The sequence below is a fragment of the Oculina patagonica genome, chromosome 5 (genome assembly GCF_052425735.1).
Source record: "Oculina patagonica isolate OP01 chromosome 5, crgOcupat, whole genome shotgun sequence".
NCBI classification, from domain to species: domain Eukaryota; kingdom Metazoa; phylum Cnidaria; class Anthozoa; order Scleractinia; family Oculinidae; genus Oculina; species Oculina patagonica.
In genome coordinates this window covers 13,507,358-13,522,858 of record NC_135762.1, presented here as the reverse complement: position 1 = coordinate 13,522,858, position 15,501 = coordinate 13,507,358, and the positions used below count along the sequence as shown (strand labels likewise).

The 15,501-nt window shown below is 38.8% G+C and overlaps 1 protein-coding gene across 1 annotated transcript; it reads left to right on the top strand.

Annotated features, from left to right (window-relative positions):
- Positions 1–850: 850 nt before the first annotated feature.
- Positions 851–14,257, top strand: LOC144655575 (uncharacterized). The gene is made up of 15 exons (XM_078515828.1): positions 851–1,019; positions 3,036–3,138; positions 3,510–3,697; positions 4,574–4,741; positions 5,094–5,232; positions 6,192–6,364; positions 8,013–8,252; positions 8,799–8,975; positions 9,470–9,667; positions 9,950–10,126; positions 10,561–10,737; positions 11,100–11,298; positions 11,401–11,461; positions 12,625–12,793; positions 13,785–14,257. The coding sequence occupies exons 1-15, from the start codon at positions 947–949 to the stop codon at positions 13,895–13,897; spliced, it is 2,355 nt and encodes a 784-aa protein (XP_078371954.1). The 5' UTR covers positions 851–946; the 3' UTR covers positions 13,898–14,257.
- Positions 14,258–15,501: the final 1,244 nt, after the last annotated feature.

Below are 15,501 nucleotides of genomic sequence, written 5' to 3'. Positions count from 1 at the left end.
CGTTTGGAAGAGAATAAGGCTGGCAGTTGTATGCAATGAAAGGTATGAAAGTCGTTAAAATAATAAAAAGCCTATTAACAATTGAACAAGGGAACTCTTAATATAAACGTAAGCTTAATTCTATTCACCTGTTTGCACTCAGGTTATGAAGCTCTCCTCTACGAGCGGCTTCCAATCAGGATCAAGTAATTTTGCCCGGAGTAATTGCCAAAATTACGGAAAAATGCTCTCTGTCTCTGTCTCAGCCCATCAGCATTTAGAGAATTGGCCCTCTTTGTTATGATACTTGTAATAACGCACCATAATCATCAAAAAATCTACAGCTATTCCAATTAACTTAGTCTTACCAAAGCTTAAAGACAAGACCGAATGGTAGTATGGGTCGAAGAAGAGAGCAACTTCTCGTGCTGAATACTAATTAGATATAAGGGCATGACAAACAAGAATTTGAGCGTTTTCTTTCTCTGACATGTGGAAACAAGGTACTTTTAGCCACACTAAATTTAAAAGACTATTTCAAAACTCAAATCTGCTAAAGAAAGCTACAGAAAAAGCCTCCTGAGATGAAAACAAATTCATGAATTTTCCACGTGCAAAAATACAAACTTGTACATTTCCTATAGGCCAATATGAAAGTGAATACCCAGACCACCATTCGGTCTTGTTTTAATCTTTGATCTGACAACGTTATTTAAATAGCTGTATATAAATTTGCCATGCACTGTTGAAGGCAAAGGCTTAAGAGCAGCAGGTTGCAAATCAAATAAACCTACAGGTCAAACCAGCAGGGTGCCTTTTGTTTTATAAAAATGGACATTAGTAATTTATCATTTTACGGAATATCAACGGCCTTATCCCGTGAGCGCGAGAATCAAATACAAAGACACGAGTGTTTTTTTAGCATCTTTTCATACCATCAAACCTCGTGTTAGCCGCAGTAGCTTCCATGTTTTTTCTTCTCAGTGTGACATTGCTCCAGCGCTTTCTGGTGGTGGCTGGTGAGACTGGTAGCAATTTAGGTAAGATAAAAATATTGTCGACATTTCACATATTGTTCTTTCATAATTGTGTTTGCAGGAAAATTGCATATTTTCATACGGTATTTGGGACCAACAATGAAACAATGCTTGATTTTCGAACGTCACGTTTAATAGATGCCATCTGTTCTCGAACGTTAGATTTTTGACTTCTGATTATCCCTTTTAACATGATTTATATATCAATTCTCCTTGAGGATTGTTGTGCATTTCCTGTGATCTGTTATGAGATTGCGGAGGTGTATCAAAAAGTGCAACTTCTTTGTAGTTGATATGCTATTGTTTTCAAATTTGGTCACCTGTCCGCTTGAAAATGGCTGTAAAGCTAAATTTAATTTTGTCGATTATGGCATTTAAAACTTCAAGATTGTTAAATGAGGATATTGCCACAGTTAATGGGAAGCGCAGTAGCCTAATGGTTGGCGGTCTGGACTCCGGATCGAGCGCTCTGGGTTCGAGCCCTCGCCGGGGGTCACTGTGTTGCGTTCTTGGGCAATGCAGTTAACTCTCATAGTGCCTCTCTCCACCCAGGTGTATAAATGGGTACCAGCGAACTATTGCTGGGGGGTAACCCTGCGATGGACTATCATCCCATCCAGGGGGCAGTAGAAATACTCCTAGTCGCTTCATGCTACAGAAACCGGGATAAACTCCGGCTTTTATCGGCCACCAGGCTCGACGCAGACTTAACCTTTTGCCACAGTAAAGAGCACTTTCATTTACAAGCTTGATTTATATAACAACTGTAAAAAAAGACCAAAGAAATCTGGATAGTTAAAGCCTGGTTCTCATATGATCGTCCCGATCGTCTCTGTCGCTTCAAAAAGTTTGCTTGCTCCAATCACCTCAGACTTTGCAAACGACAGAAGCGACAGAGACGATCGGGGCGATCATATGAGAACCAGCCTTAAAGGAACTCAATCGCAAGAAAAAGAATCAAATCCAAAATTCCAATACTTCAGAAAATACTAAATTTCCTTATAATTTTGCACACCTGAATTGGATGGTTATTAGCGATGGTATTTTTTGGATGCCTGTCCCAATAGCATCAGTTAACCAAATTAAATACACAACTTTTTCAGTAAAAGTGTTTAAGATACAACGAACGCGTAGGATCTTAGATTGCGAAAGCGGACGTTGTTTCTTCTGCTGTTTCACTTTGTTTCACTTTATGATTGGTTTAAGAAAACTTGCGTCACCAATTCAACCAATTAGGCCCAGTCCACTTTAACCCAGGTAAATTTGAAAATGATACGCTCAATCACACGCAGAGTTACAACGCATGCACAGAGCTATTGTTAAGTTAATTAAACCTTTTGTGTTGACAGAGATCACACGACTATTTGACATCAGCGTTTTCAAAAAGTCCCGTTTTCGCATGATTTCACCGTCCACACTACACCACCCAGCCGACGTTTTTAAATTTACCCTATTTGAAGAGCGTTTTTGAAAAGTTCCATTTTCGGTGAGCGAAAAAGCCGTTTCAGTGTGGACGGTTGGCCTATCCGGAGGGAAAAAAATGCGTTTTCGACTTTAACTGGGTTAGTGTGGGCAGGGCCTTAGATAAAAAGCCAAAACTAATGGCGAATTTTTTAACTGCATTTTACGCTAGTTCAGTACGGCACGTTACTACGTTTTCCATCCCACGGGTATCGCGCTTTTACTGCAATAAGGGACAAAAATAACAAAACAAGAAACATCATCATCATCAGTAACAACAACATCATCATCAACAACAACAAGCAATAAAAAAGAAATAACAAAACCTCCCTCCGTTACCTTCCGTATGGAATTCGCATTCAGTTTATAACCCAAGTTATTTCGAATAGTTTTAGTTTCGGTCCCTTCTCGGTAAACTGTTGAGGCAAGCCAAAGACACTAGGGGCTACATACGGTGCTATAGAATTTATGAAAAGAAAACAGGGATAAACTTTCACGGTGTGAGTCACCTCGTCCTGATACAGTCTTTTGAGTAAATAAGTTTTTTATTCGTTCAAGGTTACGATAGCCTGGGCTGTTGGCATTTGCCGGATAATGATACAACGACAGCGGAAAGCCTAGAGGGGCATCACAATGGTCTCGAGGGATTGTACTGGGATAGGTAAAGTACATCACATAAACTGCCAAAGTTATCACTTTTTTTTTCATTTTTGGAGCAATTATAGAATTCAGGGCCACTTTGGTCCACCTCATTCATTTGTGTCGGCTTTATATAACGAGGCATAACACAATAGATGCTATTCTCATTCAATGACATGCAAATGAGTGGCCCTGTTTTCTGTAGTTTGAGTAAATTATTTTGAAGCATGCGATTGTATTCAGTTCATCGGTTACGTACCGTAATGTCCTGGGAGACCTTTTGCATGAGCACAGTAGTAGATTCATTACAAACAAATGCTGAATTATTTTCAACTAATTTCCCTCAGTGTCGTAGCTGAAGAGTCAATCATTAAAAATTACACTGTTTCGCAGAGTAAACTCCGTCATAAAATGTGCAACAGTCACAAACGACAACGGACTGAAGCATTTCGCGGTTCGTAATGGCGGCGAATGCTTAGCGGGTACTAACCTTCAAGCGAGATACAAGGACCACGGGGAATCGCAAGAATGCTTTGAAGGAGAAGGAGGCCATGAAGCTATCAGCGTTTATAACATAACAGGTAATTACAGTCAACTCTCTCTTAACGGACACCTCTATAAGACGGACACCTCCATAAGACGGACACCTGGTTATGGTCCCTGCCGTTTTTCAGTCATTTTACTGTAAGAAAACTCTCTGTAAGACGGACACCTCTCTAAGACGGACAACGGACACTTTGAAACCGCTAACGGACAGGCACTAAAAGTAATTTTTTCGTGAATAATACTTCAAAACTTGTTATCGACATATAGCATAGCAGGTCAGCGCCTTTAGAGTACCAAATTTACCAAAAACCATCGCTAAAACGTATTAATTCTCTGCTTAAACTTGTAGATTTAGTTTTCTACCTACAGTATCACCGTTTCTTATTAACAAACAAGTCGAATCTCTGATATTATTTTTGTTCCACTTTATAGGTTTTGCTAACGTAAGCGACTAAAACAGACGTGTATTTGTTGTGCATAGCCGTTAAGCTTTATCGTCTCTATAAGACGGACAGTTGGGGCCGGTCCCGACGGTGTCCGTCTTAGAGAGAGTTGACTGTCTACAGTAATAATAATTACCAAACAATAAATATAGCTAGAATCCCAGACAAAAATATTCGGATAGTAGTTATTTTCTCATGTGGCAGGGATGATATACAGCAACTTTACAAATATGGTAAAGGCTAAAAAAACAATACCTCGTGTTGGAGCCTATTTTGCAACAATGTTTAGTGTCACGGAGGATATCTTTATTTCAGCAATCATGACAACAATTGCCACACATTATTCTTGCTGGAAAAGGTATCCCAAGGGATAATGCCTGTCATTTAAGCTAATAAAATTTGTCCAAACAACACGTCGATTCAGCCATCGAAACTAACCCAGCAATCGATTTATTCTGTCCCCAATAGGGACCATCCCTTCCTTGGAAGACTTTGAGGGCGACATCCTTCTTACTAAGGTGCAGAAAGCCATGACAATACCTTTCCATTTGGACGTGGCAGATGCTGGAGTCTGGGCTAAAGCGGATTTTTTATGGCCTGAAAGGACTGTGCCGTATTACATTCCGTCTGAACTTGGTAAGTTAAGCCACTGACACCTTAGATAACGTGCTTTTTATTTCGGCTTTCAACACTTCAATAACATGCTAACTATGAAGTTCAAACCTCAACCAGCGGTTAACGCTTTTTGCTGCCGTCAATCACCTTAGGAGACCTCTCAGGAAATACCATATTGGTACTTAATTTCGTGGGTAACTCTTAAATGGCACCTTTTGCAGTATCAACGTCAATTTCAGTGTTCTTAATATCTCGTTGAGGTCTTTTTCTTTCCCTACAGCCTCTAAGACAAATGAGTGCAAATCTAAATCATGTAAACTATTATAATTATTACTTCCCTCAAAAGTTTTTTCTTGCTTTAATTTGGTTTCAGTCGGGCACCAGTTAGCTGATAAGTTTTATCACGGTATGCGTCACTGGTTTGAAAAGACGTGTATAAAGTTCGTCCCCACGAAAAAGGGCCATAGAGACTGGGTCGAGTTATATAGAGAGAAGAACCCGTCAAGTCGCAGGTAAAAGAAACAGTATAACATGGAGATTTGAAAATAACTTCTCACAGGCCAGGGGTGATCCGATCCAATGATCGTTGAATAATTTATAGTAAAGTCTCATTTATTTAAAATACATCAAAATAAATTTAATTTTCTAAAAATTATGTTCACAAGTTTTTTGACATTTCTTATTTATCCAATCTTGTCGGTCAATCAGACAACTTACAGCGATATTTCGTTTAGTTTTAAAGGATCTACGTCACGTGCCGTGGATTTCGCGGATTTGTGGTCACTATTTTAAAATTAGTTGCTAGGCAAACACGAAAAACATTTAGTCTTTGAACACCTAAAGGAAACTATAACTAAGATTTGCGGGAGAAGTAAAATCACGGCTATGTTTGAAGACGCACGGAAACAACTTGAAACGTTTAAGGGGTATCAAATGGTCTTTGCGAGCATTTGCGAGCATGCGAGCACAGCGTTTTTCTTTGCGAGCACGAGCATTGACAAAAATTAGCCTTACGAGCAACGAGAACTTTTCAAAAACCTACCTCTACTAAAAACCGAGCATGCGAGCACTTGTAAAAATGTGCGAGCACGAGCAAACGAGCACCCACTAAAATTTTGCGAGCATTGCGAGCACTGCGATATTTTGAGGGACCATTCTTGACTCCTCGTTTAGTATCAACTTATCAATATATAAACCATTTTCATCCTGGGCATCCGCATCCAAAGACGCTTGTTATCAGTTTTAGTGTTCTTATGTGGAAATTGTTAATAAGAAATGGACCATTATTTTTAGGTTTCCTACGACACAACTATATATCTTAATCGCTTGGCTGTTCTAAAATAATAATAATAACAGACTTAATAATAATAATAGACCTGTTTTAGGCACGAAAGAATTACAACAGTATTACAAAAAAATTAAATCTGTTATAATCCGTGACAAAACCTCTTTAAATGTGAGTACATTTCAGATGCGCCTCTTCGATTGGTCGAATCGGTGGCTATCAACCAATCAAGCTGGGAGATCACTGTCCCCCTGGCAGCGTTATTCATGAGGTGGGACACTCGCTTGGTTTATGGCACACACAGTCTCGGCCAGACAGGGACAAATACATACAGATACTCTGGGAAAATATATTGCCAGGTAACAACAATTTATGACTAATGGTGGATTTCCACTGACGCGTAATTTTTTACGTGCGTTTACGTGCGTGAAAAAAAAAAAAATTAGATACAATGTTCGAACCGGCTTGCGTACACGTTTACGCAAGTCGTTCATGCATTGAAATTATGAATACATAAAATCATATATATGAACTGCGGATGATGAATAAATGGAGAGACGATCTTCGCAGTTATGAACACGAAGATCTTCTCTTCGTTAATCTTTTCATAAAATGTCTCTAAATATTTTCACGAACGTAAAAAAAATACGCGTCAGTGGAAATCCACCATAACTCGTGTTAAAACAGCCGGATACGAGATCCAAGAATAATTGCTATCAGCCAACAGCACAACCCAAGCTGCGTGTTTGAAGGATAACTTCCAATTGTGTGTTATTTTTTTGTGACCATTAATTAAAAACAAAAACATTCAAGCGGCAATTGCAGTTTAAGTGTGGATCACGTCCTCAAGCAACACTGCTGGTCAAAAGTAGTTGGGATACTTTTTTAAGCGACTTTTACTCATAAAACAATAATTTGTTTGCACAACACTCCTTGTAAAAGAATGGTTGGTCCTTGTTCATCTTTAAACCCCGGCCCCTCACCCAAGCAATTTTAACAAACACATATGTCCTAATCTTGGTGTGTGGGATGGTCAATTCTCAACATTGCTTGATTGATTTTCCTAGAATTAAGCTAAGTTTCTCAACACATATGGCCCGTATTTTAGAAATGTGTTAATTTCTGCATTGCCATAAACTTCTTTTAATGTAGTTACATTCTCTTCTTTTAAGTACAGTCTATATTGAAGTGCGTAATTGGTAGGTGTTGGACTAACTGAAAAATTATTGAAAAATTATTTTGTTCTGAGTACCGGCCGGAACCCATTTCATACGTCAACAAAATGTTCAGAACATCTGGACCATCTGACGAATCTAACCATTAGGCTACAGCCTATTACCATAATACATCCCGGTCACCTGCTCACCCCTTATACTGTTTTTGACATGATGGAAAGTGTCCGCCGTTATAGCCCGCTGATTAATTTTCGAGCGCGCTCAATGGACAAAACGCATCACGTGGTACAAAATCTGACGACGGGCATTTAACAATTATCCTGCGAAATCGCGCGGAATATCGCCTGATACTTAACCGACAAGGCCGTAGGCCGAGTTGGCTAAAATCAGACGATATTCCGCAAGATTGAGCAGGATAATTGTTTCATTATTTAACAAATTGTCAACGAAACACATTTTGCACATAGAGAAACTGTAATTGTGCAGCGCTTTACAAGATTTCGGACGAATCTTCGCAACCTACGGATATGGTGTTTAAAAATAACGTTAACCAATCAACTTGCACTCTAAGTTTTTCCCCTTCTGACCGGCGGTAAAGCGCGTTGAAGATATTAATCGGAGTTTTATAAAATAAGTCCCTTTCCTGGCTTGCTGGCATATTGGAGAATAATGCCCTTAGCTGAATGATTGTCCTCAAAATTTCACAGTTATGCTCGAAGCTTTGCTCAGTTCTCGGCCAACTGTTCATTTTTCGGACAATCTTTCAGTCACGGGCCTTATTTTCCAGTATGCCAGCCGCCTGTAAGGGTTTATTTATTAAATATTCACACAGGTAAATCGGATCAGTTCAAGAAATACAACCAGGGCTCCGTCGATACATTGAAGGTCAAATACGACTACATGAGTATTATGCATTACGGGAAAGACTACTTTGCAAAACTTGATTCAGAAAGAAAGCATTATCTAATGACTATCAAGACCAAGGATCCGAAGTATCAAAATCTGATTGGCCAAAGACGATATCCAACTCCCAGTGATATCCTGATGATGAATACTATGTATGGATGCCCAGGTAATATATGCCGTGTTATCATGACAGGGTTCTACTTTGATTTTAAGTTTTGTTAGCCTGCTGATGTCAATTATTGGACAATTTAAGAGATGCGGTATTGTAGTTATTGTTATGGTGATTATCAGGGTAGGTTTCCTAGGAAAGTAATTCGCAAATAAAAAGAAACTTAATATAAGATGTGATTATTATAGAAAAGATGAAGGTTTATAAATTCGTTTGTCTAACGATGGTATCGCTTTGAGGTGTTGACCTCGACTAGCAGTATCACAATAGCAGTCGACACGTCGCGATCAACACCTAAAAACGATTCTGTCGTGAGACAAACGAATAAACACTCACCTTTCCTAAAACTACTTCCCACGCAATAAAATTGACAACTGTCAATAGCCAATTGTCAAATTGTCTGGAAAATCGTCAATAAAATATTTTGAAATTGGCGTTAATGAATTTGAGCCACGCCGTTTGAAAATGGCTAACGCCTCCCCCCTCTACATGCTGCCATAAATCTATGAACGATAACTCACATTCCTTGTTTTATATGTGTAGACTACCCACATATGTGGCACACGGGGAACTGGAAGGATTGCTCAACTCCTTGTGGCTCAGGTTATCAGACAAGAGACGTGTACTGTGCAAAGAGCGGCGGAGAACAAGTTTCTTCAAAATATTGTAGCAAGACAAAACTTCCAGTGAAATCTCGCAAATGCTATGGAAGAAAGTGCGGTAAAGTATGGTCAATTATTATGAGGGCATTTGATCTTAAACGCTTTTACAGTTTCTAATTGTGTGACGATAAATACATTATGTTTATTCCCTACATCAGACAAATCGTCTGTTTATCTATTCAATGGGCCATAGGCCCCAGGAAAGCCCAATTAATTAAGAAGTTGACGGTTTAGGAACAATATACCTGCGAAACCAGCAACCAATCATCATCATCATCATCATCATCATCATCATCAAACACTACTTTTTTTGTCCATCTGCTATAATCCATCAAGCTAGTGGATCAAATCCGCAGTCATTTCATTGAGTCTTTCAGTGAGCTTGAGTGGGTCGGTCGGTGGCACTGCGGGACGGTAAGCGTGTATTCGGCGTGTATTTAATTACCGGAACGCCTAATCAGGCACACGAAAGCTTAGCGCATGATCAAAAAATCACTGCATAACAACTAAATTTGTAAAAATATAATACATTTTTTATCGTATTTCTTTTAGAATCCTGTCCACAGGACTGGCTTTTATTCAACAACGCTTGTTATCAAGTGAACTTAGACAAGAAAGGTTTACAGGATGCAACTATTTCATGCCTCAATAATGGAGCAGGAATTTTAACGTTGAGGAGCACGAAGGAAGAAAACTTTTTGCGAGGAGAACTTGAGAAAAATAACCTCAACAATATGTTTTACTGGCTTGGTATGCGTGCTTGGTTGTTTAACTACTGTAGAACAATTTTCGATTGAGTGTTGTTAATCCAAAATCAAAGTAATACCACTCTGGCCAATATAAAGGACACAGATTATCGAGGGAACCAATCTAACTCGAAGCAAATACATGTATTCAGTCATGGTTGCCCATTCAGAAGCATACTTCACTGCTAATCATAGGGGCCCAGATAAATTAAAATAATCAGTTAACAGGTACCAAAAAAAGTATAGTTATTTTTTTACCTTAATTAGAAAATTTTGCTTATTCTAGGTGCAAAGTATAGCCCAAGTAAAGGTAACTTCATCTGGCCTGATGAGACTGAAGTCGTTTACAACGCATGGAATCCAGGAGAGCCTCGATTTGGATTGGACTGTGCTTTGATGGTAAACAGGAAAGGTTGGGGTACAGATCGATGTGACATGGAAAGGAGCTATATTTGCAAGAAAGGTACGTTATAGTTCATTTTCTTGGCTGCCTTAATTTTGAACTATAAGGAAACTTGGATTGTTTGTCCAAGGGCATACGATGTACTTTATATATTTACAAACAGATTCAATGTCAGTAGTTGGCAGTTTTAAAGTTTCTGCAGCGGAACCTCGATGTAACGAATGGTCAAGGCAATGGCAAATATGTTTGCTATATCGAGGTTTCGTTCTATCATTTTTTCCCTAGAGTCTACTTTTTCTGGGGCGAAGAATATAAATCGTTACACCGAGGTTCGCTTGATGGAGGTTTCACTGAAACTGGTTGTTAAAACGTTAGGGGCAGATTCATCATCTTTAGAGCGCAGCGGCTTACACAATCTCCAAAAAACCTAACAAAGGCAAACGAGAGCAAGCAAAGGCAAATAAAAATATAATAAAATCCTAACCATTTTTCAGAATTGAAGAACTACAAGCGAAGTGAAGTGAAAATAAAGGCGGAAAGGAAAGAAGACTACAAGTGGCACGCAAAAGACTGGGACGAGTGTTCGGTATCATGTGGCGGAGGCCAAAGAAATAGGAAGACCTATTGCGCTGGAGAGGATAAAAGAAAGGTGGACGACTCTCTGTGCGAAGGTACTGAAATGACAAGTAATCGATGAAACATTTGCTACAGATATTTAACAATAATTCTGCGAAATCGCTCGGAATATCGCCTGATATTTAGCCGACGAGGCGGTAGCCGCCGAGTTGGCTAAAATTAGATGATTTACCCCCAGATTAGGTAGAATTACTGTTTTATTATTTAACAGTTTGTCAAAGAAACACCTTTTTGCAACTAAGAAAATGCGGTTATGCAGCGCTTTTGAAAACCTGCATATATCGCAGGATATTTGTTATGTATGTAAAACAGATGGCAATAACATCCTGACCATATATGGGCAACGCGCGCATTTGTTGAAAAATAAAGGTTGCAATTAAACGTTTATCTCGCATAGATGCTCCACCGGCAGCATGGAAAGACTGCAATGTGGAACCATGCCCCTCTCATTTTAAATGGCACGTAGGCGACTGGGCAGACTGTAGTAGGACCTGCGGAGGAGGAATCCAACGGCGGACAAAGATGTGTGCTGGGAAGGATATGATTTCTACTTCCTGGAAATTGTGCAAACAAAAAGCACCACTTACAAAGAAGAAGTAAGAAAAATATCAATTTTATCTACATAAGAAGAAAAAATTTCTAAGCGGTGGCAAATAATAATAAGTGGACTAAGAACAGTTAATTTTATGCCCATACAGGTGTAATACTAAGCCTTGTCCAAGAAGAAAGACTCGAATACCATCATCACCTGTATGGAAGGTCAGTATATAATATCAATTAAATTTAGTCTAATCGCTCCCGAGCAGTTTTCAATTGAGTGTCGTAAAACCAAAACCAAAGTAATTACTTTGGCCAATCACAAAGGACACAAACAATCCATTAAACCAATCAAAACTCGAAGCAAATACATGTAGCTGGCACAAAGCGCGGGAAAACGTGCGCGAGCGAGTCACGATTGGTTTTGGTTTTACTCCTGATTGGCTGAGAAAGTGGCGCAACATTTTTAAGCCAATTACTAAGCGTAGTAATGCAAAACCAAAGCAAACACAATTAACTTTCGACACTCAAGTGAAAATCGCTCTAATCCGCGAGCTCAAGGAAAAAAATTACTCAGAGCAGGAAAGAACACATTGATTGTGCGATAAGAAACCTCTGCTTATTCACTCAACCGAACAAATAAGCTATTGACGTTAATTTATAGTTCTAAATAATTATTTAAATGGGATTTGAAAACCTAGCTGTTTGACAGGATGACAAAGGGCCTCTTTACATGAAATCCGAGATGAGTTTCATCCCGAGATGAAAAAAAAAAATCATTTTACATGAGCGTGTTTATTCCGGGATGCTGGGACGTAAGTCGTACCGCCCGAGTTGAATTCATCTCGCCCGTGCTTACATTACTTTATATTTCATCCCGGAAAGACTGTTTACATGACGTTTTTCGTCACGTTTCATCCCGGGATGACATTTCATCCCGGTGCTTCTTCCCGGAATTAAATCGTGTCGGGATGAGTTCATCCCTGGACGAAATCATGTATCATCATGTAGATAGCAACAAGAAAATGACCAGACACCGAAATGAGTTCATCCCGGGACGAAAGTCATCCCGGGACGAAAACTCTCATGTAAAGAGGCCCCAACACTACATATACCCGTTCCAGACCACCAGAAGACCGTCGTTCAGCGTTTACATGGTACCATTAGCCAATCAAATCAACCGTAGTAAAAGCCCTTACAGCAAAGGGAATTTAAAACGATTGATTTAATCTGCAAAATTTAAATTCAATATTCAATATTTAATATTCAACAGCAAAGACAACGACGAAATTAACAGTAACACGGTAACGGCGACAGGATAAGAAACAGCTGGACGTGAATAGAGCGTTCATTCTCAGTTTAATCTCTTTTATTTATCTTCTCAGGTGAGCTCGTGGAGTAAATGTTCTAAGACGTGTGGTTCTGGGCACCAGATAAGAGGAGTATTTTGTTCAAAGAGCGACAACAAACCGCTAAATGACACGGTGTGTGCTGGGAAAGCAAAACCCGTTGGTCTGCGAAAGTGTCTTGTGAAGGATTGTACACTAAAGAGAGGTTTGTGCTAAAACGAAGAGAAATTGTCTTTGCCAGCGTTTGATAAGGCAAATCATTTACTTATTTGCATCAGGACTTTTGCAAAGTTGATAAATGAGTTTTGACTTCACCTGTGTATGCTTTAGTCTAACAGTTGCGGGGCGGATCCAGGATTTCAAAGGGGGGAGGGGGGGGGGGTGGATGGCAGACTATTAGGGCCTAACCCGAACCCTACCCTACCCTAAGTGGCGGCAGACGGCCAAACGTGGAGTAACAACAACCAGACATGAGCGAGAGCTAATTTTTCTTCTTTATTTATTTTCTATTTCAAATAGTGACATTTCGAATTTTGTTTTAATTGAAAAATGGGGGGTTGATATCCAACCTATCCACCCCCCCCCCCCCTGTTGGCTAATTGTTGGACACTTAATTACGCGGCCTGGTTTCGAGTGCTGACCAGGTCATTGTGCTATATATGTTGGAGGGACTCGCGTGACGTCGACTTGACAGTGTATTTTTTCATCCTATATTACAAGTGTGTACCGGCGAACAGTTAAGAAAACCTGACAAAATATTGTTGGGTAACCTGACTGAGAGGTGACACATTCCACAGGCCAGGAGGAGAACTCAAAGACGTCCAACTTGATTCATAAAGAAATCCAGTTTAACCTATAGAGAAGAGTTAGCTCTTTTGCCTTTTGAGTACAAAATAGATTCCCTGGGTTTATGGTTTTTTTTTATTTATTGCATCAAAGGTTAGCACGTTTTTGATTTGTTCTTCTTTTGTCAAGTTTAAATCTTTTACATATTCAATGCACAATATGGAGGGGCAGTTCTCGCGAATGGTGCGTTTTAGCATTAGTGATATTTTTAAGTAATCTTTTATAATTGGATCGTAGATATATGGAATGTCCTGCCAGTGGATATCAAAATTCAATCACGACTCAGTACACAAAAAACTACCGTCACATCTTACTTCAGAATAATAAACGACACTTATTTCTTTACAAAGTCCATAGGTGTTCTGATAGTCACGTGATGTGCAAAATGTGGGCCAAGCAAGGAAGCTGTAAGACAAGCGCCTGGGTTCGATCAAAATGTCCACGTCGATGCAAGGCATGCTGAACACGTAGGCCAACTGGATACAGGAACCAATTAAAATTCATCGTTTTATTCTTGAGCTGGGAAAAGCGATGCTCCTTACTTGTTTAAATACGTTATTAACGTTTCCATTAAGGCTAAAAACTGGTTAATCCAGTTGAAAAATGAGTTCGTAAAGTAAACATCATAGTTTGGTATCATTCAAGGGACATTTCGGTTATCCACAATGGTTATAGGACTATGCAGAGTGCAATATGCTGGTTACGATACAGATCGCATGCAACAGGCTTTCGATTAGTTGGGGAGCGACGAGATGAACGAAGATGGCAAAAAAAAGAAAGGATACGAGGGGGAGAACACTTGTCTTTTTTCCACTTGCCATTCTATCGGAACGCCTGGAAGAGGCTAGATAGCAGACAGAACTGAACGATGGGGGGGGGGGGGGGGGGGGACTGTTACTTATAAATCAACACCTCCAGCACAATTTACCGCTTTAGGAAGCAAAAACATAAATAACACGTACCGTCCAATTACCCGACATGACGTACAAACTCTTAATAATAAAAAAAAGGGAAATTTTAAGATTTAACTAAAAAAAAAACTTTTTCTATCCCCCGAGTTTTTTTAAATTTTAAAAACCTAAATCCAAAAATTAAAATAAAAAAAAAAAAATTAAATTAAAATTATCTTGAGAATCCCTACTTTACGAAATATGCTATGTTGAGACAATAAACAATTAAAACAACAAAAATATTCATGGGTCGTTTAAATCAAGATAACTTTAAGAATTTTTCTTCTTGCGAATCAGGTTAATTGTTGGAGGAGAATTACATCATTGGCCTTCTAAGGCAGTGTCGTTTTAATGAGAACACGTAGTGTATTATACATACTCAAACAAATAGCTTAGTTCTTGAACTATGTATACTTAACTTTTACTACACTTTGTATTTATTATCGTACTAAAAAAATTATTTTATATTTAACAGATTTAATATTACAAGGTATATACAAGGTAGAAAGATATCTGATGATATATATTAAAACTTAGATTTTCAACTGAGAATGGTTTGAGATAAGACTTGTTGCTTGAGTTCAGTTTCATTGTAAATGTCATCCATGTAGCATTAAAGTGTCCTCTGTTAAACGAGGTTGGCACAAATAATAGTTGTTAAGTAATGATATTATAAATACCAAAAAAATACTAAAAGAAGTAAAAATTATCATATATTATATTTTTGTTGTTTGCAAGTCTTCTTGTTCTGTTTTCTGTTATACTGTTACTGACTACCATTAGTTCGATTGCGTTTTTCGTTAACGTTCCTATCGACTATCTGATATGAATGGATGAGGAGTCCATTAATTAATGTGGATCTGCTCTTGATCTGTTGTTTGCTATCATTCATTCTCCAGGACTATCTTTGGAAGTAAAAATCTGACCTCACGTAAAGTAAAGTTGATGTTAGCAAATGAGTTTCTTTGATCTGAGACACAACAGGAACAGCCTTGAAAACCCTTGATGAATCTTCCTGTTCAGTATCTTCTAGTTAAGGTGTGAAGAATTTGTGGTGCCTCACCATCATGTTAACAATTGGTATTTGGGTCATTTTCTATTCGCCTCATACATTAGT

Coding starts and splice junctions, on each gene's coding strand:
- LOC144655575 (XM_078515828.1), top strand. CDS start 947: ATGTTTTTTCTTCTCAGTGTGACATTGCTCCAGCGCTTTCTGGTGGTG. Junction 1,020..3,035: donor TGAGACTGGTAGCAATTTAG/GTAAGATAAAAA, acceptor TATTCGTTCAAG/GTTACGATAGCCTGGGCTGT. Junction 11,462..12,624: donor CATCATCACCTGTATGGAAG/GTCAGTATATAA, acceptor TTATCTTCTCAG/GTGAGCTCGTGGAGTAAATG.